At 39.6% G+C, this 24,515-nt stretch overlaps 1 protein-coding gene across 1 annotated transcript; it reads left to right on the top strand.

Annotated features, from left to right (window-relative positions):
* The first annotated feature begins 9,345 nt into the window (after positions 1-9,345).
* On the top strand, positions 9,346-24,515 carry LOC145498352 (uncharacterized). Its single transcript, XM_081478274.1, has 11 exons — positions 9,346-9,447; positions 12,104-12,201; positions 12,742-12,829; positions 13,603-13,691; positions 16,072-16,148; positions 17,222-17,299; positions 17,887-17,933; positions 18,889-18,972; positions 19,428-19,523; positions 20,041-20,124; positions 20,332-24,515. The coding sequence occupies exons 1-11, from the start codon at positions 9,346-9,348 to the stop codon at positions 22,795-22,797; spliced, it is 3,309 nt and encodes a 1,102-aa protein (XP_081334400.1). The 3' UTR covers positions 22,798-24,515.

Genomic DNA, 24,515 nt, shown 5'->3' with positions numbered 1-24,515 from the left:
TAACTCATACGGAATTCCTAAGAGGAGACAAAACTCTCGAATTGCATGAGTTTCCCATCCGGCGTTCAATTTGAGTAATACCCTTATGGACAGGAAAAGAAAAGGTGTTTTATATAAGACGGTTCCCTGCGCCAAGATTTAGCTGATTTGATTACATCATCAGCGGGAAGCTTTTTAACAATCTGACGGAAAACAAAAATATACCTGATTTCAATTATAAATTAACGCTATATGGTTAACGGACGTACAATTCCAGTGCATTACCGCGTCAACCACATAAGTGATATTGAGCATAGTTTGGTCATGGATGAAAAATATACCCGCACTACATCGTGACTTCGCAGGGCGTACACTCACCAGGACACGGATGCAGGTAACACCAACGGCGTTTCCTCCCCGCCCCATTGCAGGCTTTACCACCATGACGGGGCGTGGGTTGCGTGCAGTTTCTTAAACGTTGCTGAAAACCAGATCCACATGATTTACTGCAGTGATTCCATTCACTCCAACTTGACCAACCTCCGTCAACTATTTACAAAAAGTGAAATTATCACGTTACTTTTGAGTATCCCTTACTGATTACAGCTAGGTAATTACGATACGTTTTATTTGTGCCTGCTGAAAATTGACGCACTACTAATTATAACTCATGAAGTTTAGCCTTTTTGCTAGCTGAAAGTTAGATTACTGATTTCTGAAACATAATTGCACGATGAATGTCATCACTTTATCATATGAACGACATACAATGGCGCCTGCGAAAAGTCAACATCCACAGGTGTATAAAGAATTTGCATTGACCTAAGAGATCATTGACAATGAGCCATACCTGGGTCATATCTGTGATCCCCCTAATACGGGAACTTTGTCTCGTCTCTGTCCGTATTGCAGACATTCCACTGTAGACTGTAGTATGTGTGTAGCTTAGACAAAAAATACTTTTTATCGAGGTTTCTTTAAAAGCCTGAATGTAAGCGGCCGGAAGTGAATAGTTATTGAAGAAGCCCCGTGCAAATTTATGTCACTTTCTGCCTTTTTGCTCGATTCTTGTAACCCGAATTTAGTTTATCCACAAGAAGGTTAGAGCTGGTGTGCTATCAAAAGATAAATTTAAGAGAGGACGAGGGGTAAGATATATACGCCAGTTCTTATCTTCGTGTTTCGTCTTCTTTTTTTGTTTTTATTTTAGCCTCTACAGTAACTACAGTAAGCAGTTCAAAACAATACAAAATAAACCATGCCGTAGTTACCTGGGCAAGGCTTCAATGCACACGTCTGTTCCTTTCTCGCGGCTCCTTGGCAAGGTGTTCCACCGTAGTTAGGGGCGGGGTTGGTGCAATTGCGTAAAAGCATTTCGGTGCCATTGCCACAAGTCACGTTGCAAGGTGCCGATACACCCCAGCTAGACCACCCGCCATGAACTGGGTAAATCATAAAAAGCTTAGTATAGGAAATCGCATTACTGCGAGTGAGTTCAATGATTTGTACAACGAGTGATATTTGAAAACTCCCTCAAAATTGTAAGAGCCTTTACGCAAGTGTTATTTGAACGAATTTTCAAATATCACGAAAAGGCGACTGTTTATTTGATCACTCATTCAATATTATATCACAGAGCAAATTACGAGCGTGCGCGCTTTAATTTGGGCTACAGTGCAAAATGAAATTAACGATAAATTGGCCTGCTCTCAGCCAATCACAGTGAAGTAATTTTCTCAGTCATGTATAATAATACAGATAAACGGAGGTTGAATTGACATTTGTTTTGTGAACGTCTTAACTTGCTTAATACAAAGCAAGAAACCAACGCCGTTGTTTTTGTTGCTTTTCATGCTCAATACAATGCGCGGACGCGGGGCGAAAAAATTAATCCACAATGACTCCGCGAACTGTAAGTAATAACATGTAACTAAAAGTCCTTTAATGGTTCGCTTGGTTTTACAAAATAACACGAGCTCGCTGCCGTTTATAAATGATTTCGTCTTAGCATAGAGAGATTTGACCATCAGTGCGCTTAATTTCTTACCAGGGCACGGTTGTGTGTTGCACATATGCTTTCCACTGCTTGACCCATAACAATATCGTCCTCCATAATATGGCCGCGGGCTACTGCAGGTTCGAGAACGTTGTTGAGAGCCGGTTCCGCAGGATTGGCTGCACGAGGTCCATCCACTCCAACTTGACCAACCACCGTGGACTGCAATGCAGTGATTAAGAAATAGAAAACATATACCGTGTTTCTATCGAGTTTTAGTATAAACCTATTAGCGTTCTATCACAAATGCCGTTCTCTGATTGGCTACGCTACTCACCACCTATTCTGTGTACGCTTGTTAACAAAATGACGGCCGCTTCTTGGCGTTTTCGAAGTGTCTTTGAAGAGTATTTAGATAAAGTTTTGAACGACTAGTAGATTTATACTAAAACAATTAGATTATTCGCTCTCGATTTCTATCCGCTATAGTTGACGAGGGCGCACACGCAATAGAAATCTCAAGCTCATAATGTAATTGTTTAATAGAAACACGAGTGGAAGTTTGGGAGAAATAGAAATACTGTGGGAACACGAGCCGCAGGCGAATGTTTCCACAGCTTTTTCGAGTTCTCCCAAACTTTCACGAGTGTTTCTATAACTCGATAGAAACATGGAGAACATGTTTTCTATTTCTTTTAGAAAACACCGTGATGAAAAGAAAAGGAAAACAACTTGTTAACTTTGATTATCAAAATGTAAATCCTCTTTGCTCGCGCCATCATTACGTCAACAGCTCGCGCTAGTTCTGTGTTTCTATATATGGAGTTATGGAAACACGATTTTAAACCAATCAGCGTGCTATTTTCTTAGGACTGTTTAAAAGAAAATAGAGATCAACTACGAAGAACGCAAAGAGACCGGTGCAAAGAAGAAAAAGAGGCGAGCCATGGTTGCGGGAAAAAAAAAAATTAAAAAATAATTTAGCCAGAAAACGGCAAATGTTTACATTGTTCTGTTTTCTTGAACTGCAGGGTGATAACAAACAACTAAGCACTTCTTATAGCCAAACAAACAAACAAACAAAACTCCCAAACCGCATTGTAATAAAACCCAAACTGCCATGAAAGTGAAGTGGGCTTTATAAAGAAGAAAGAAACGTGATCGAAATAGAATATGGGGATAAAAAAAAAGGGCTCCTGGACGATTACTAATCTGTGCTTGACAATCTGTTGCTAAAAAGGTGCCAGTACTCAAAAAAAAGCGAAGTAGGATAGCGTTATTGCAGCCTTAATCACCATATAAACTGCTTAAAATTTAGTCAATTTGGAGTTTCAGTGAGGCGAAATATTTACTCTTCACCTGTAAATTAAAATCGAAAAACAGAATGTAACCTTTGATAGTAAAAAAAATTATCGTAATTTTGAGGAAGCAAATAAAGTTCTCAATTTCCAGGACTTTCTTATGTCTTGTCTGCTAACCAATGCGGCTACAACGCCTACAAAGACTACTATGCTATACCTGCATGATATTACAATCATTATATCTGCTATTTTTATTTTTGATTATTTATTTATTTATTTATTTATTTATTTATCATTATTTTTTTTTTCATTCTGGAATGAGTCCTGTCTTACATTTGTTTCAGGATACTTTTCATATTCTTATTGACAGAAACCTTAATTAAACTGCATGATTATGTCTAGATTTGTTACAAATTATCTAGTGTATAAATGCACTGAAGCTATATGAAAAAGTACTATAATAGATTACATATACACAAGGTTGAATTGTTAAGTCAAATTGAAAAAATCTGGCAGACGATTTCAAATTTTGTCGTTATCTTTTTGGAAACCTCGCCAAAAACTAATTACAATTTGCTCTTCCTTCAACAATTCGCCGTTTTGTTGTTCTAGGATGTGTTCAAGGATGTGTTCGAGCAAACGTACCGCCTTTTTAGTCATGATTTACCCGTTTATGTTACGCGAATTTGCTTATGCTTATGAGCCCATTGCAACCCTTGCGTGGCACTTGCATCGTTTTTGACATTTTCTCTAACCTTCCACACTCAGGAAAATATATATTTACTATGTTTTCAAGGTTAAAAGAAGTAAACAGTGGGGTGATAAGGCTCCTTCCTTACTTGGACAACTGAACTTGTTGCACGACTCGGTTTCGCGCAAGGCATATGGACAACTCCGACCACATGTGGCATATCTCAGCATTGTGCGTGAACGGGTCCGCTGTCCCCAACCACAGCTTTTGCTACAAGAACTCCACCAGCCCCAAGTACCCACCCTGCAGCTTCTTGCGTAGCACCGTCGCCTTCTCCATCCTTTTGTTTGGTCCACCATTACAAGAGCGGAAAGAACCACGAAAAACCAAAGTAATTTTGACATCACTGCTTTAAGCTCCTGGTCGAAAAAGATAAAGGAAACAAATCACTTTAAAAAAAACCCGTGTGAGAAAGATTCAAAATAATTTGGACATCTTCACACAGCAGTACGTCACGTATTCTGATTGTACACTTGAGATTAGCCTTAAAACAGAGAAGTTCCTCCGAATTGAATCTGTACAGAATACCGTCTGAAACCCAGCCGACGAGGTCGTTGCCTCGTAATCAATGTGATTAAGCTAAAACAGAGACGATATTCCGCAAACTTGAGCAGAATACTTGTTTTGTTTTATTCAGCATATTGTGACCAAATTCAATTTTTCCAGCCACATAAACTGTAGCTATCTATCTTGGCACGCTTCAAATTTCGCAGGACATCGACAACAATTAGGGGGTTCTGACCATATATTGACGTTGTGTTTTAGGTCATGTGTACAGCGCGGTAACGTAGCTACAAAGTTATCACTGAATGAAAATGTAGTTTAGGAAGAAACTCACACATGTAGATGAGCCGAGGTAGTAGTAATTGCAAGGAAGACTTGATAAATGACCGCGATCATAGAGCGAAACCTTTTATCTCTTATGCGGGAAGCCAGAGGACATTATGAGGAAATGCTGTAATTGGAAAACAAATGTACTGTAGAACCCCTATAAATAAGCGGCCACCAATTTAGATTGTTCACAGTTTCCTATTTTCTATTTTCTCATATTTTTATTCCATCGTTGAACGCGCGGATAGAATCGCGAGAGGACTGGACGCTAGGGCAAAACGGGAGACTTGACGGGTCGGGATGAGGACCGAAAAAAATTGAGGTTCTTTGGCTCGCTTCGCTCCCCTCTTCGTCCCCACTCCTTCGTGATTCGCGCTTCGCTTGCTTTTTCTTTCGCGTGCTTTAAAAAATAGAGAGGCGGCCGCGGCCACCTTTTGGTCGTCCCAATAAAGATCTTTTATTGGTCGCACACAATTTAGTACATGTGGTGCAGCTTTGTTTTGGAAAAGGCGATCACAGTTCGAAATAGGTGACAAGTGATAAAAAACATTCCAACACGCGTTTATAACGACGTTTCTAATCAGAGTAACACAGAGTAGAACCTATCGGCAACGGCAACTTGGAGAGGGAGGTATAAGTGGCTGTTGCGGAGAGGGGCCCGCTATGCTATGGGAAGGTAGGGGTTTAATAACACAACCGTTTTTTTTCGGGTGTGCAACATTTTTTTTTTCTTTTCAAAAAAATGCTTTTTTAGCATGTATATAAATCAATGTGTATCAATAAAACAGAAATCGACAGAAACAGAGACCAACGGCGCGCGGCACAGATCCAAGTTGGTGACCTTTTACAATAAAAAAAATGGGCTTTTGGAAACATCGTTCGTCAGTGTTGATTAACTGGCCGAGAGGCTATTTTGACATTTGGGATGAGTTTTAGTTAGTTAATTGAATGGTTTTGCTTTTGACATACACACAGTAGAGATATTATAAAACATCGATTGTTATCGGAAATTATTTTTGTCCTTTCAGTTGTCCTTTTATAAGTTACTCTAACAAAATGGTTGACAACATTGTCTGTAATGGTTTTATTGGGTCATTTTATCGTTAGACTGTTCACAGCCTCTCTATTTACGCACGCGAAAGAAGAGCGCAAACCCAGGCAAGTCTTCCGTTTGCGCTGGCGTCCAGTTCTCTCGCGATTTTATCCGCGTGCACGATCAAATAAAAATACGAGAAAATAGAGGGCTGTGAACAGTCTATTTTATCATAGCCTGCGTATCTTTTACAATCATCAGCAAAATAACAAGAACAGAAACAACTAAACAGGAACATTTTGGGCTTTACATAAATTTTTGCTCGTTTACGACACCGGAAGAAGCTCAAGCCAGAATACGGCAGTGTAAAATCAAAATTGAGCTGGATTCTGACTTACGGGATATTGCCAGTAAAGATATCCAGGATGCAGAACCCTGGAAGGTCTGAAGAAGAGACCACTCCACCTAGCCGCTTACAAGATGAACGCCTGTCTCGTTTTGATCCACGTATTATTTTACACATTCATAACAAAGCCATCTTTGAATAGTCCGGAAAAATTGATATATGGTGGTCGATTTTTTTCTATAGCAATCGAGTTCGACTTCATCGATTGACTACGCCAGGCATACTTATTGGATTTAATACGGGGGCGAGGGTACTTCCTAGTAATGGACTGATGGGGATGTACCACTGGATGGGGTCGCATTTTCACGAGTGGATTGACGATAATGGGGTCAGTACATTTTCCATAGAGTTACTCGGAATGGGATCGTACATTTTCGGGATTTTTGGGTTAAGAAAATTCCGGCCTGTAGGGATTTAAACATGATGGGTGGGAGGATTCATGGTCAAAAGTTGTTACCGTTCCACAGTCAGTTTAACAAATGTGTCACTTCAGTTTAGGATGAACTAATTAAAAGGTAGATGGGCAAAAAGAAAGTGACTAAATTGGGATCACGAAAATAACATTTGCCCAAAAGTGGCTATGATGGGATCCACAGACGGTGTACTCGCATACGCAGTATACATGACGAGGGGTCCGGTGTTACACTCTACTCAATCTCGCACAGGAACTACTACAAAACTACAATGACAACACGTTTTCTCATCGATCCTCGTTTCGTTTTTCATTCTCGCCAACGCGTGGGATTTTCGATCCCATAATAACAAGTAACCTGGGGCTGGGCCCAGTCCCTCACGTTCTACTTGTAACACCGGCAGAGCTTCATATTGCGAACCCAAAACAATGCATGAGCCTGACATTTTTACACCCCCCCCCCCCAAAAAAAAAAAAATCTGGCATCAAAATTTCTTACTCCCAGAAAAATACAAAATTTAAAACGGGAAAAGTAAACACGATTACAAATTATTACATTGTATTATCTTCTTTATGTGTATTTTTTCCGTAACTCGCACGCTGCTGGAAAAAAGTTCGAATGAATGATTGTCTGATCCACTGACCGCAACGGAAATTTCCCTCGGAGATGTGTAATCCCAAAAAATACACATATTTTTTTTACGACCTAAGCAAATACGTGGCAGATCTCTTGACCCAAAAAAATACCGCGGGTGTAAATTTCCAACCCAAAAAAATAGGTCGGACCCTTCCCCCCCACCCCCGTCATGTATACTGCGAGTACACCCCTTGAGATGGGATCTGTAATTGGCCACAGAATAGACTATAATGGGGTAGGGGTCCTTAAGGGCCAGACGCACATCCTCAGCAAACATTGACCCAAATATCTCCCCCCGGGATTTACTCCACTCGAAGGCACATTGAAAACCGGATGCTTTCGATATTATACTGTTGGATACTTTATTCAGACCATACAACTGCATGCCTTCCGTTTCTTTAGATTTCCAGTCCAATTTGCGAGCAATTACGGTTCGAAACTGAAGAGCGATTGTCTCGTACAAATTGGAACAAGATATCATGAGTATCAATGTCATAGGTATCTTCAAACAAAGCGGAATACATCATGCATTACTGTAATCTGAATCGAAATCAATTGCATGCAACTTACCTCTGGAAACTCTCTTAACTTGAAGAGTTGTTACATCTGGTTTTACTCGTAATTTCCGTGGCGTTTCCGTGTGAACTGAGATCAAGACAGGTAACTTTATAAAGCAAAGCGCAACCAACTTGAAAAAGCATTAGCCCCAGGGCATGCATGAGTCTTGACATGAGCCCAGCACGTGCAGGGAGCATGTTCACTGATTGTCCCGATCAACTTCCTTCCAGCAGTTCACCTTACCTTTTGATTCAATTTCCATGAAATCCCCCCAATTTTTTTTTTCGGTGAGTGTAAGGGGCCAATTTCCTCCTAGTGAAATTGCCTTTCTGAGAAAAGTCAAAGCCAAAAACAAGTATCAAGTCTAAGAAAATGTTTTCAGTTCTCTGCACATTTGCCAAGCCTGTTCGAAAGTATTTACACTAGTACTTGCGGGCTAAAATGATCACGGAAGTGCGCATTCTTCTTAGCACAGCCGGGGTCATTTGACGGCATCTTGTCTTACCTTTCCTGTTAGTTTTTAAGATTATTTATTTATCTTGTTCAGTACAGTGAATTCAGAATGCAATGGCACTTCGGACTTGGGTGGAGGTATCAACCCTCTTATCGGACTGTACCGGCTGTTGATCTCTCACCAATATTGGAATGTTGCATGCTGCCGCTCCACAGCCGTTTCTTTATTATCTCAGTAAACGGAGCGAGCTTGCGATAACAAGCAACAATAAAATTCGTATCCACACGCGGGCATGTAATATCCTCTATATAATTTTCTAAAACGTTTCGAACGAATTGGCCTTATCAAACAATCATAGTCACTCTCTCAGGCTCACTCAAGACGAAGCATCACTACTCCGGCAGACTACTGTTCGATTGGATATGTCTGATGTTATTGTCTGACAGTACCTCAATGTTCAGTCATGCCATGACGTAAGGAGAATGCAGTTTCCATTTCCTCCCCAATTTATTTATTTCCCTTTTAATGATTTTCCCTATTGCGATACCATAACATTCGACGCGTACGCTTCTAGATAATTTTCATGTCCTTATTGCTAGTTTTGATTCATTTTGAGACAGTTCTGTGAGTTTTCTGGTGTCACGACTGAACACTGTAGTTCCAAGATGGCGACCGCTCGAAAATCATGACGTAATCACGTTATATAACGGTATCGTTTCTTATTGCTGGCCGTCTGAATGAACGTGTTTGAAAGAACTTTTTTCATGTCTTTCTGCAAAGGTGGCCGAACTCATAACAGTTTTAATTCATTTCTTTTTTTGTATGTTTTCCCTGTCTTTTCTTTATGAGTGACCATCGACCAACAGGAGCAACAACGCTAGAACATAGTCCTTCACGATTCCAACGGATTCCACGCCAACTTCCGATGAAAATCCCTGGATATGAATCCTATAGATCCCAGACTCCTGTCTCCTGAACAGAAAAAACATGGCGGATGTCGACGATGAGGGTAAAACTTGTAAGGAATGTGGGAAGAGTTTTAATAAGAAATGGAGGCTTGAGGAACACAAGAGGTCTCACACCGGTGAGGTAGGTATATATTCTATCTACTGTACAAGTTCTGTCGATTTTTGATTCGTGAAAGTGTAAATTTCTAGGGAAAATCTCTTCTCACGTGGCGGGTACGTTTTGGTTCGTCACCGGTACGTGGGTGTCAAGGAAGGTCTGTTTGTGAAATTTCCGCGGATTAAAGGATAAAGTTTGAAGCAAATAAGTACGAATTCTCAGAAAAAAGAACCTCATTTCATACACAGCGACTAATTCTTTTTTCACGGCAAATTATTTTGGTAGAGGCGGTTTCATAAGATAAGACTTACATGTACGGCGCAGTTTACAATGTTGTTGCCAGCTAAATGTAGGACGTTGCACTCATTGTAAACCAGAATTACGTACAAATTACGGCATGGTTTTGGTCAAGTTCTTGATCAGTGATCGTTCTCTGGCCTTGTTAAATGACAGGGATTTTCCAAATGTTTTGCTTTTGGGGACATAGACACCACTGATCTCATACCTAATCCTAGCTTTCAGGTACTGTTTAGCGGTATATCAGGCCAGTTTATATCCATACCGTATATACTAGAGTGCATGCAGAGTGGGTTTAATAAACCAAAGATCTTTGGCACAGCCTGAAACATTTTGTGGCATACCAGCATGTGATTGGAGGTTTTGGCATATATCGGTGTTCACATTTATATTTGCTGGTGCTGGTATATAAACGTGATAACTATGGCTTCTTAACCTCTCTTTATCCCCCATATTGAATGCTGTATCCTGGCTGTTAACAGGCATCTTTTATGATCCCTTTGAGTCCAAATTTTCCTAGTGAGCGTAATACAAAGAAAATGGGGATTATTTGAGCAGACCAATAAGAGAAAGAGACTAGGAGTATGGCTGGCCATTGGCCACGTGGCATAAAATTTTAAAAGCCTTGGCATATCTTCAGCATGGGAGTCTTGCGGAGTGTACCCTGGCACATACACATATATCCATTTTTTATCCACCCATGCCTTTCCCTCCCCTTGTAAGCGAGTTCTTCTGAACAGACTATAAAGGTCATTTCTGGATGACTTGCCCCACTGACACTGTTTGATCTTGTGGCGGGAGGGGAGAGGGGGGGAGAGAGAGAGCTTGTTCCTCAGGGTATACATATATGCCAACTGAAATTGGGTTATTTCTGAGGGGGAAAAATGCCAATACAGTCAAATGGATTTTTTTTTTCTTGAGTTATCAAAGTGGAATGGCTTTGGTACACAGACTGTACATGTTTAGTGTATGTAAATGACTGTGTGTCCTACTTCTCAACAATTTGGGGAAGAAATCAGTGGGTGACAGGTCTAGAGTCTCATCTTCATTATGGCTCTTGTTGTCCAGAGTGCACAATAAAATTGTCATTTTATCCTACAGTGAAACTGGGCAAATTCTATATTTAAGAAATAATTTCAAAGAGAAAGATGTGTAGAGATGGCAAAATATATTCTCAAACATACAGGAACAATTTTGACTTTGACTGTTGTGAGAGAGTTAAAAAATCTGAACATCTGGGTCATGATACAGAAAAAGGTGACTCAGTTACTTTGGCTTTCCAGAGTTGGTTTCCCTGTGCACGGTTCTAGGCCAAAAACACCACATTCCTGTAAGGACACCAAAATGGCCACCCTGCTTGATTTTTTGCAGGGGCATGTCACAGCCAGTAATCTGGTACTGTTTAATTCTAAGACATGTGATAAGACATGTGGCGAACATGTGAGTATGTGAGCAGGCCATGTGAGCAGGCCATGTGAGCTTGTCTTTCCGATGGATCTTTCTTTGACTTCTTTCCATTCAGTCGCCTTACGCTTTGCTATTATGTGCTCTCAGGGTTAGATTTTGGCGAATTTTTAGCGCTTTGATGGTAGCATTTATTGAAATCTGAGGGAATTGTCCTTGTTTATTAACATGACTTAGCTTTGGGATGATGACCGTGGGAACAGCTACATTTTCATTGCATTTGTTGATTAGTTCCAGTTGCGACAGATAGCTCAGTCTTTATCTGGTCGAAATTTTATTGTTTGGAATTGGTAGAAAAGTACTCTGAAGGCAAGATCCATAAGACTACTTTATTCATCAGGGGAAATAGTCAAATTAGTCACACAGAGTTTGTTTACGATAAACAACCACGCGAAACATGCACGCAATTGCAAATGCTAACTTAGAAAAATGTACGTAATTTAAATATTCTATGAAACTGGCGGCTTCACACAACATATCAACAAATCGTGACCTTTTCACTAGCATTGACTTTGACACTATGCATATCTCACTGTAAAACCTCGGTTGCTGCTGAAAAATATTGTTTTTAGCAATAGACAAAGGTTAAAAAGTCAGCTAGTGAAATCATTTATATACGGTATATATATATCTATTAAAGTGAGAGTGTCGAACGCACTCTCATAATCTCTGATTACTACTAGTAAATAAGTCATAGGTGTCAGCAACTGCAGCAGAAAACAGAACGATGTCCCAATTGATATTCAGCCCCAACAAAAGATATTTAAAACAGTAACAAAATGGTAATTAATAATAATTTATTATAATCGTAGGAGTAGTAGTAAAATTGTTATGTAATAATAATAAGTTGATTTAATAGAAAGTACAAAGTAGACGTACATAAATACCTGTATTCCTGCTATATTGTTTTATTTTTCAGAGACCATACCGCTGTGCATTTGATGGCTGTGGTAAATCTTTTATTAGACCCTACCATCTGAAGCGACACATGGGCATCCACACAGGACAATCCTTCAAGTATACTTTAAATTCCATTGATCTTCTTTGACATTTTACCCTGTGGCCTCATGGTTAGTGTGCTCATCTCCGGATCAAGCGGTCCGGGTTCGAGCCCTGGCCAGGGACATTGTGTTGTGTTCTTGGGCAAGACACTTTACTCTCACAGTGCCTCTCTCCACCCAGGTGTATAAATGGGTACCGGTGAACTTAATGCTGGGGGTAACCCTGCGATGGACTACACTGTAGCATCCCATCCAGGGGGGAGTAGAAATATTCCTAGTCGCTTCATGTTACAGAAACCGGGATAAGCTCTGGCCTGATGGGCCACTTGGCTCGCATGCAGACTTTACTTTTTTATATATTAAAGGCAATGTTTATACTTAATGTATTTAAACACATGTACACCCACATGTTCACACCAAAAGGGAGTATATTTACAAAAAATGCTTTAAATTAACTGTTTTGAACAGCTTATTTTGTTGTAATGGTAGTTTTGTGTTTGTTTTGCTTTTACCTGCACATTTTGAAGTATGGTATATTCCATTTTATTTGTAATAGGTGTTCTTATCCAGGCTGTACACAAACATTTTCTTTGAAGCACAGCATGGATAGGCATGCAAAAAGATCTCACAACAACCCCTTCAAGGTAAAGATAGTCAAAGTTAGAGTAATGAAGTTCAAGTCATTGTAGATATGATGACTCTGAAACGTCGACTATTAACTTTAATATTCGCTTGCTTATTATTATTATCATTATCATTATCATTATCATTATCATTATTATCATTATCATTATCATTATTTTCATTTGCATTTTTCTAGCCAGCAGAATGTAGTGTTGGCTGACAATGTCAACCGATATATTGACCTACACTTGGTCAATACATCGGTCGAATCTCAGCCAATGCACAGCCAACAGGCGGTCAAGTGTCAGTTAAGTATTGGTCGAGTATTGGGCAATACATTAGGCAATGTGTGTGTGTCAGTCAAGTGTCAGTTGAGTAACAGCTGACATATCGGCCAATACTCAAAATTTTGACATTTGACTGATATTCAACCAACCCTCAACCAACTGTCAGCCGATATATCAGCTGCATATCAACCGAGTGTCGACCAATACTTGGCCAGCTTAATGACCAAGTGTCGATCAAGTGTCAATCAAGTGTCGATCAACCAACCAAGTGTCAATCAGTAATGTTGGCCGACATCACCTACAGTAAACTCTGTACTACATGTAGTTATTTTTAAGTATACAATCATGTAGTTAGTTACAGTTACATTGTATCTTATATTGATTCTCAAAGGTTCTAAACTAAATACTAGTAAATGATACTGCTTTGCATTCATCATTTTTTCTCAATTATTTAATATATTTATTTTATTTTAATTGTTTTATTTTTGCTATTTTTCTTTTGGCAGTGTCATTATGATGGTTGTCATCAGTCTTTCAAGAAAAGCAGTCAGCTGACCAGACACATCTGTGTTCATACAAATGAAAAGCGATTCAAGTATGTTAGGATGGATGAACAATGTTATGGAATCTGAATGTAGCTACACTGTACATGTTCATGTATCTACAGCGTGTTACTGATGTATTCATGACTTTATCACTATTTAGGATATATTTTTATCATCCAACTACAGCGAATACTGTCCAAATAACAGTACAAATAATTATACAGCGATATTGTACAGTTAAACCTGTTTGCTGTACAGGTTGGCGTGGGCATGCAGAACTTTCACATTCTCCCTCTTTCATTGATAAATTTATTGACTACAGCATTTGGATAATAAATCTCTTATTAGATGTTTTGTTGTGTAGTAATCGCTTAATATTTTTACTCATTGACAACTCGTAAAAAACAACTCGTACAAAATATACAGCAATACTGTACTACACGCCAAAACATCTAATAAGATATATATTTCCCATCCGGTCGTCCCGGATGAGTATAGGGTGCGACACTAACTTTTCAACTTAGTAGCCTAGTGGCTAGTGATAACTTAGATGTTACTAGCCAAAACCTTTTTTACTAGCCGAGCATTGTGGTTTGCAACACTTAAATTCGGTGATTTTCAAAAAAAAATTGTATTTTGAATCACTTTAACTTTGCATGTTTGAGTAATACAAGATTTATTTCCTTGGCAATGTTACTTAAACATGTCTTTGAATTTAGTAAACTGACTCTATCAAAGGTACAATAACATCAAAAGTAACAAAAACACAATGGCGGTATTATATGTCGACAGTAACATAATGTGTTATTTTGCCAATACTTACTTATTCACGTCACTTTAATTTTGCGATTTTTTTTTTAAATCGCGAAATTCGCAAAATTAAAGTGTCGCAAAAATTTCAGGTAGGTCCAATAACAACAAAATTACTAGCAAGACTTGAAAGCACAACACAAGCAACTCTCTTTAATATATAATGTTAGTAATTATACTGTACTTAAACTAGTTTCAAAAAAGTTCCAGTTACCGAAAGGACTTTCAGGACTCTGTTTTTCTCTGAGACTTCCTTGGAAAAATATTGAGACTCCAAGACATCACTGTAAAAACTGTCGAGACTTAGGCACCGTAGAAATGTTTCAAAAGCAAAACAACTATCTGAACAATACTGTAAACTGTCATTGGCAAATTTTTCTGCTAAAAATGGCTGGTTTAAATGTCGAAGGAAATAAATCTTTCTCATCTAATTATTTCTGTAGTGGTAAGTGTGTAAGTATGCATACAATGGCAAATCACCCATGTATTGTTACGCTAAATGAAATGTTATCCCTTTACAGTTCCGCACTATTTTGTGAATGAAAAAATTCATAACAAAAAAGAGCATTGATGTGTGCTTTCAGAAAATGCTGTCTTGTTTGTCAAATGTTTCTTTCAACAAAAGTAATATGTTCAGTTCCCCGTTTATGTACCACCCAGCAAAAAGTAGATTGAAACTTAAATTTGCATACATGTATGTGCTGAACAGCACATGACTGGTACCATGATATGTCCACAATGAAATTCTGACCTTGTTTCCAAGAAAAGTGTAAATTTTGTGTTTGTCGTCCTTGAAGGAGACAGGAACTAGTTCAGCCAATTTCATTTTGTTGACTAGCCAAAGTGGGTAGTGGAAATCAACAACCTACTAGCCAAAACTAAATTTCTACTAGTCTGTGGCTAGTTGGCTACCGTTAGTGTCGAGCCTGTGAGTAGATCTTCCTGCTGGGAAAGTAACCTTTTTTCTCTCTTGCCCCCACACAAGTTATCTGTCAAGTAAATAATGCAATAATTCTTGCCCAAGGAAAGCAAACTCTGAGAGCTCCTTGTTGAAAGGGCAAGCTGGAATTCAAGTTTCTTTTGAGCCTTGCATAAGCATTCAGCATCCAGCTATTTACACTCGCTCTGCAGCTTAACCTTAAGTAATCAGAGTAAACAATTTTAAAGTAACATTTTAATTTGTTTAGAAAGAAAGTTCCAGTCTAAATTTTACCTTGTACAAGTTTTTCTGTACCTTCTGAGTCAATTGATGAGCTTCAAAAGAAAAACTTGACATTCATTCACTGAGTCCCCAAGGGAGTTACAATGGTAGCTTAGGGTTAGTGTGTTCCCCTCCAAAGCAAGGAATAAGAATCTTTGTCATGCATGTACACCCAATCAGGTAAGACTCTTTCTTCTCCCTCTGCCCAGGAGTGGAATTGGCTACATGTACTTTGGAAGTGTTCAGTAAGACCAATCTGGCCCCAGTTGTTCAGAGGGTGTAAAACTAACTATCCACTTGGTGATACTGGTTGATACGTGTTTGTTTTCCAACACTTATCCATTGGATAGTAATTTGTGAATAACATTATTTGATCCTTTGAAGTTTTAGTGCAAACTACTTTATGTTGATTTTTTAAGGTGCCAGGCAGAAGGTTGTGATGCTAACTTTAATAGCTCGTCAAAATTACTAAGACACATGAGGAGACATAACAAAGGTGTGTAAACATGTGTCCATGTATGTACTAGGTCATTTCAAAAGAGACACAGTCAGCTTTGGGACCATGCTGTTTCTCACTTTGAAAAGAGTTCACGTCAACCTAAAATCAAATATGCACATTGAGTACATCTAGAAAGTCGCAGCGTTTTGCTTGATTTTCAATCGTTTACTGAAAAACCTGTTTTTGAGTGTGCTTTTGCTCATCCTACATATGATATTATTGTATCATATTTGGTTAAAAACAGTAGGGATCACGTCTCTGTGCTATGCAAATTAGCTATGAAATGGTATCTAATGCACATATGCACTAGCTGACTGTGTCCCTTTAAGTTACTATCATGCAATAAGTTGTACATGTATAGTGTAGATGCTATACATATAGCATTCTGCATCATTTACACTTATCAAATGGGCAGCAAGGAGTGTGAGGTTGGGGTGGGGGGGGGGGGGGGGGAGTCATTCACTGTGTCCTATGAATCTAACTGACTGAAGTTGTCAAAAAATGTTCGTATATTCAGATAATGTTTCAGGGGTTTCATTAAAGGCTGGGCACCAGGCAAATTTATTGACCAGCTGTGAGGGCAATTTTGCCCAGCTGGTTTGACCATCTGTGGGAGGCATGGTGGCCTCATGGTTAGTGCGCTCGTCTCCGGATCGAGCAGTCCGGGTTCGAGCCCTGGCCGGGGACATTGTGTTGTGCTCTTGGGCAAGACACTTTACTCTCACAGTGCCTCTCTTTACCCAGGTGTATAAATGGGTACCAGCAAACTTAATGCTGGGGGTAACCCTGCAATGGACTAGCATCCCATCCAGGGGGGAGTAGAAATACTCCTAGTTGCTTCATGCTACAGAAACCAGGATGAGCTCTGGCCTGGTGGGCCACTTGGCTCGCACATGTATGCAGACTTTACCTGGTTTGACCATCTAAGGGAAAGTTTTTCTTACAAAGACGTTCAGTTCTAATAGTTTTGCCCGCCTGTGAAAACCAGTTACCCTCCTGCTGAAAGCCTTAATGAAACCCCTGATGTTTAATATGTACATTTCTGTTCAAGTTATTGTCAATTTTGTCAGGTTATGTCTGCAGTACACCTGGATGTTCTGCGGCCTTTGACAAATTTTCTAAGCTTGCTGTACATGTCAGAAGTCATGGTAAGGTATTTTTCTTCCCAATAGAGTAAATTCCCTTCAGCATATCAGGCTAAGTTAGTCATACTGGTTGTGCTAATGAAGCATTCAGATCTCAGCGAAAGAAAATTTGTTTTGAGAAGAAGTGATGCTGTAAAGATGTACATTTACTTTCAAAAACTGAAGAAATTTGAAAGCAGCCTGATTGGTGTAACCAAAGTGTAAATCTATTTGCAAACCATGAACAACATGAACTCAAAGTATGTCATTTACGACATAAACTACGTATATTGTTAGTTGAACCTACAACCTTTCAAAATAATAATTAAAAAATATTATTGTAGTTTCAAGTATTAGCCCTATTGTAGTAGTGTTTGGTAATACATAATATTTTGAAGGATATATATTTCAAAGTGTGTAAAATATCATAAGTAACTTACAGTATCTGCTGTAAAGTTGTTTGATTTGTTTGGGACCTTGTGGTGAACTTTCGTACCAAAAAAGGAAGCTGACAAATTAGAAGGAGTTGCGAGGGTGAAGCTGTGGGGATGTTGTCTTAGATCCGATATATTCCAGGCATGTACAACAAAGTTTTGTTATTTGTTTTACAGGTTATGTGTGTCAGCATTGTAACAGGAAGTTTTCACAAGTGTGGGAGGTAAGATATGTATTGTACTGTACGTTCTGACAGTAGGTGACGCAGATAGATTTAAAGTGTGCAATTAAATTAAGAAATTTACAATAGGTAATCAGTGACAGAGTTAATCGGTAACTATTAACTCTGTCATTAAATAAGACTTGTCATTAATTACTTTATCCAAATTAGTCATCTGGGCCCGGTTGTTCGAAAGCTGATTAACTCTAATCCAGGATTAAAAGTTAATCAGAGTTCTAATTTCTCTTGAATGAAAGTGTTTTCACTGTCCATGTTTCCTGGAGTTTGACATTAGTCAAAGCCAAAATTGAGGGACAAAAAATTTGAACAGAAAACTTCACTGAAAAGTTGCAAAATTGAAATAAAAGTTTACGCTAATCCTGGATTAGCTTAATCGTGCTTTGAACAACCCGGCCCTGGTGTTTCTTGGGAGGGAACCTAAGCGTACAAGTGCAGCGGTTTTTATTAGGTTCCCACGCCATTTTGTTTTCTATCCTTTAAGATATAAATTGTATTTTTGTATCTTCATCGTAATCTTGTATATTAATTTTTGTAATTTAGTAATCATTGTACTGTAATTCTATTTTTGTTGTGTGACAAATCAAAAAATAAATAAAAATAATTAAAACACGTATCTCAAGTTGATAATTTAGGTGTTGAGAGTGTTTATTTGTTTGCTTGTTTGTTTTTGGTTAGTTGGTTGGTTGGCTTATTATGGACTGTTTTAATGCAGAGATTTGCTTCTTCAGTGTTTAGAAAAAAGCAAAAGTTACAAACAGTGTAATGCAGTGCCTGTCTGTTGAAAATATGCCATTTTAGTCAGTATTCCCATTAGGTTGTCGGAGATTTCATGTTCATCTTGTCCAGGTAAATATAGCAAAGCCATGAAAATGTAGAATAGATTAGCCGTGTGTTGTACATATGGTTTATAACTGATTGTTTGATCTTTTTTTCATAGTTAAGGAGGCATGCCGCTGTCCACAATAGCAATCGGAAAATGTATGAATGTCCCAGAGAAGGATGCTCCCGAGTTTACACTAAAGTAAGTTATGAAATAACGATCAAAATTCAAGAATAATTAAACAATAGCCTCTATTTGGCGCGAGAATATGCTTGGATATTTGTCCGCGGACTTTATCTGTTCTGAGAAGCGAACAGCTTTCCGAGAGCGTAGCGCGAGGAAAACTGTGAGCTTTGAGGAACAGATTATGTTCAAGGACAAATATCCGAGCATATTTTCGGGCTAAATGGAGGCTATCGTGTTTATTATCCTTCAAATATTTTTCGCAACACGTGCAGTTTTGAAAATTGGGAATATCACTTGGATATTCCCCAGTTTTAGCTAGTTTATATTTAGTCACATGACGTACTTAGCCAAATCACGCGAGAGTAAAAATATTTGACGGATTATAATTCGACGTATTAGATAATAATTGTTTTCCATGAGCGATATGATGAGCAATTGTCAAGTCATCCATTACTGTTACTCTCTTTCAGGCGTTTAATCTGAGAGTGCACATCAAAGCCTTCCATGAAGGTAACAGGCCGTATGTATGCACTTGGGAGGGGTGTGGAAAAGGATTCGCCCATAAGGTAAGCTGCTTCAACCACTATGTACAGTGACCTTGCAGAATTTGATGTAATTTTGATTGCTATGTACATGTAGTTAAAAACAATATTCACTTAATTAATGGTCCCAGGAGAACAAAAAGCAAAAAGTCAGTAGTAAGTCGTTCTTAAATTCCTTGGGACAGTTACCGTGCTGTGCCCTTTCAAAATTTTCAGAACTGATATTTTTGCACAGTAACCGGATCAGAAAATGAAGTGCTTAATATATTCTTCACCATGTACGAGTATAACACGAACTCACAATATGACCAGCTCCCAGTTGGCTTGTTAGCTCAGTTGGTAGAGCACTGCACCGGTATCGAGGTCATAGGTTGGAATCCCGTTCAGGCCTGAATTTTTTTTCGGGCTTTAATTTCACAGCTGCTTCAGTTGGGAGTATAACTGCGATGATCAGTCATGTCTTCCTTCCCCCATGTTGTGTCTGATTTGTCTTCAGTTGAATTACAAGTGCATTACTTACTATATTTATATTTACCTTCAGGTTTCTCTCAGACAGCACCTGGTGCTTCATTCGCAAAGGAGAATAAAGCCAACACCGTCTCCCGAAGAAAATTCACTGCAAAAGGTAGGTGGTGAGAACGTTGACTGGCTACCATTATGCATGGTGATTACTCCAAGATTCCGGGAGGTTTCCTATTATCTCTGAAAGTTTTATGAAGGTGATTCGAGTCTAGCACACGAGCCATTAAGTCACCGCGTGTTCCTCTGTTCGATTCTGCGCAGCATATCTGTTCTCTCTTTTATTTTCTTTAATTTGTTTTTTCTCCGCCAGAAAAAGAAGAAGAGGAAGCCTCTGTGTATAGCTAAAAAGCTCAGTGGATATCGCTCTTCCCCCTCCGAAAGCTCAGACAGCCACTGCACAGAAACAGCGTCTAGAAGACGAAAGACACCAAACCAGCCTCAAAGGAATGAAACAGACACTGTTAAAGACGCTTCTGAGATGAATTCAGTTGACACCCACGATGGCACACCTCTGGCAGGTGACTGTTGTACAAGCTGTACTCCGCAAAGCGTTACTGAATCGACGAACTTAATGTCTTCTAGTAAAGACTCAGGAACGACCAGTGCAAATCAGGACGGTTCTGGAATGCAGATTGACGTTATTGCTGGTACATGCTCGTCATCCTTAGTGTCGTCATGTAACAACTCTGCAACAACCTTTGGAAGTCAGGGGAGGTCTGAGGATATGGAAGGTGATGCTACTGCTCCTGCAGCTCCTTCGTCAATCTTGATGGCTTCAAGTAACGATTCTGTATCGACGATTGCAACCAAAGACACTTATGAAAGCATGCAAGCTGGCGTTATTTCAGCTTCCTCGTCAACCGTGATGTCTTCAAGTAACGATTCTGTAGCGACAATTCCAAACAAAGACATGTCTGACGAAACACAAGCCGACGTTTCTTCAGGTGCCTCGTCAACCTTGGTGACTTTAAGTGACGACCCAGTTTCGACCATTGCAAACAAAGAAGGAACACAAGCGAGTGTTGCTTTAGCTGGCTCGTCAACCCTGGTGACCTCACGTAACAACTCCACAGCAGTCGTTTCATGCATAGGCAGAGCGGAAGGTATCCATGACGAAATTACCTCGACTCTAGCGTCAACCAACTTTCAAGAAAAGCACGAAGAAGCATTAACAGATGACAAGATGTTTTCGTCTTCCGATGAAGATAGAGATGGTATGGACTGGGAGCCGGCCGTTTTGGAACATTCTGGAGTTGAGTCTCATACGGAACGTGATCTTGAACCTGAAAAAAGTTGTGAAAACCGCAGATACAATTTCATTGGAACCGACGATTCTTTAATGACTGAGGACGGCCCAAAAGACAAACGGTCCTCCATTGAACCACCAGAAAACAGTTCTACAAGCTCACCTCAACGAATTAACGCGGAGATGGTTTCTACTGCACTGACTGCTGTCTCTGGTAGTGATTCGTTTGAGGACGATATGCCTCTCTCTTTGCTGGCTGAAGTCTCAAGCTCGATCAAAAAAGCAAAAGTGAGTGTAACGAGAAGTCAAGGAACCAAGAAAAAGAAGGGGAAAGGAATGAAGAAAAACATTGATACTGCGGCAGATGATGGGCTTATTGTTGAGGAACGTAACTCCGAGTCAGAGGAAATAGTTTCAGTTTTACAACCTGATCCACCGGCTACAGGTTTGATAGGTTTTAGTAACAATGGTGACATCCATGAGGGCGTGGATGCCCTGGGAAGCACAGGCTTCCCAGGTATGGACGATGTACTTCAAGTTATCATTGAGGAAGAAGGAAACGCACTTGATGGCTCTGATCTTGAGACAGGTCTTCAAACTGCAGATGTTAATATGGAAGACGAATGTGTCGAGATCAACAATCCGGACGATTTAAGTGAAGAAAGAAAATCCGAGTCGATAAGCTCCAAAGAACAAGGGGTAAGCTTTCCAAGGGAAGATTTAAATTCCAATGAGAGAGGCGAAAGCGGTGGTAATTTACTCCTCGCTTGCGGGAGTGATGAGAAAACTAACAGTAACGATGGGGCATTGTCCGACGAGCAAGACGCTATAGAAATGGACAGTTTTTGCGAAGTATCAAATGACTATGGGAATATTAGTAGCGAAGAAGAAAGCATCAGTGTTTTAGAACAGCAAAAATCTACATGCAGCAGCCTAAATGCGCGCGGTGCACACGACAAGGGAATTAACAAGCAAGACTGCTTCAGTGGCTCGACACAAGACACGCGCAAACTAGAAAAATCACGTTCTGTCGCACGTGATCAAGGTGTTGAGGAGAGTCAGGTGACACGTGAAGAGAGTAGTCACTCGGCGAGACGAATCGCGCCTGAGCAGGCTGTAGAAATCAATAATGCGGACGATTTGCGTTCCTCAGTGAAAATCACCAATGACCGCAGGGTTCCTAGAACTCTTCCACAATCAAATAGTAAGAGCCCGAGGCAGAAAAATAAGAAAAACGCCAGTGCCAAAGGTTCAGTGAACGAGCGCAGCTCCAGCGCCTCGGCGAAACCAGCTGTCCGCAGCGCAGGGAAGTGTATGGGTAAAAGTGCCCACCGCGCCAGTCAATTAAATGGTAACACTTCGGAAGGGAACGATGTACATACAGAAACAGAAGGGAATTCTAAAACCATCAAAAAGCCCAAAGAAGAACCTCGCGAAGATGTTTCCAAGGCCAAGTTTCGAAGCAGGGGCAACATTTTTGCTTGCGATTTGCAAACGTTAGAGTTGCTGTGGAATTTTAAAGGAAGGTAGCTTCTGTAGCTTTCACAGGTGCAAACAGTAACCTTGTGCGGGTCATTAATTTTCACGTGATTGTCTCGTGTAACCAATCAGAATGTCGCTTCATCGTGTCAGCCAATCAGGTGCAAAGCTGGTACTATCACCAATTTATACTTCACTGTGGCTGTTGTGCGTATGATTCCTCTATCCACAGTGAGTCAGTGTCATTGTAAAGTTAAGAATTGTAGTGAAATTAACTTTGTATGGAAGGGAGAACCAGATAACGAATTATTTACTCCTCGAATTTAGTTGACTACCAAAATCATCGCTATAGAAGTAGTAAAGTGTTTTACATGACGTCACGGCAGCCATATTTATTTCCCAAAAAAATATCAAACGGCGACCTCGTTGGTGCCCCAAGCCAATCGTGTGGGGGTTGAACTCTTTACTTAAGTTACACTATCTTTAGTTCCAATAAGTTTGCGTTGCTGCTGGCCACGTGAGTGAAAACATGCTATAGCCCTTATGCACTAGCTAATTTCACTACCAATCTTTACTTTAAAAATGCAAGCTAAATCTTATCATAAACAAATTTTCAAAGCTGCAATGATGGAAAAATACCCACTTCATAACAACACGAAGGTTGGAAAAGTCTGCTTGTTAAAGATGATTTCCAGGCTGTCTCATCACCTCAGTGTTTGCGAGTCTCACTCGATGGCATGCAAATCGATGTTATTCGTTACGAACCGCTTGCCTTATCTTTGAGGCATTTTAAAATTTTTCCAACAGCTTCTTTGATTTTTACGGCTACGAAGTTGTTTCATCTTGTGATGCCGGAAAGAGCGAAGCTGTATAAAGCTTGGCATCCGTGATGGAGGTGACAAACTCGCAATTCATTTCTTGTAAGTAGTTGCGAAATGTTACATTTTGTGACGTCTTACATGAATCAAAACAGAAAACGTAAACCAACGCGAGAGCTGCGCAGTACGGACTGGAAATCTAGATTATGCTAGATTTCACCGAAACTAGGAAGTTGTTGTCGTAACCCATATGAGCCTAGCGTTGGAACTTAGTTCGTTGTTAACGATCATCACTGAGCAAAGAGAATAGCGAAGCGCGCGACTGACGTCATAACTCAGACAAACAAAACGGAATGGTGGAAGATTTGACGCTTTTTCAAGCCCTTAAGCAAGTGTTCCTAAAACGATTTTTAAAATGAAAATTTGGCGTTCATTTTCCTCCTGTTTCTCTCGGAAAACGCCAATGTCTGACTCTCGTGGGGTTCCAATAATTTGCATTCTATTTTTAAACTTCGCGCGCTTCGTTATTGCTTCGTGAATAAATCAGTATTATCAATCTATTTAGGTCTAAGAGGAGCTTGGAAGAGGCTGTCACCTTGTTTGAGTTCTCGTTGGATCTTTGACCTCAAAATACATCAGTTGAAATGTCTCGATACACTTTTTTTTTTGGACTACTCCAAGTATTTTCAATCAGCTTTTAACAGTCTTCCCTTAATCAGATCGATATGAAAATTACACCAGTAGTTAGAAATGGATTGAAGTTTGGTGCAATATATTTCTGGAGGCAATCGATGTTTCTATGGAAACGATAAGAAAATTGAAAATCGGTAAAACGAATTTTGCGCGAACCAGATGTTATACGTTTAAAGCTACTACCACTGCCTTAAACTATTGTCAATGGCAAGTAGAATATTCAAGAATAAAAATATCTATGTTTGATCTCGAATAAAT

The sequence above is a fragment of the Orbicella franksi genome, chromosome 9 (genome assembly GCF_964199315.1).
Source record: "Orbicella franksi chromosome 9, jaOrbFran1.1, whole genome shotgun sequence".
Lineage (NCBI taxonomy): Eukaryota > Metazoa > Cnidaria > Anthozoa > Scleractinia > Merulinidae > Orbicella > Orbicella franksi.
The sequence above is the reverse complement of the archived record's forward strand: the minus strand, read 5'-3'. Positions and strand labels throughout refer to the sequence as shown.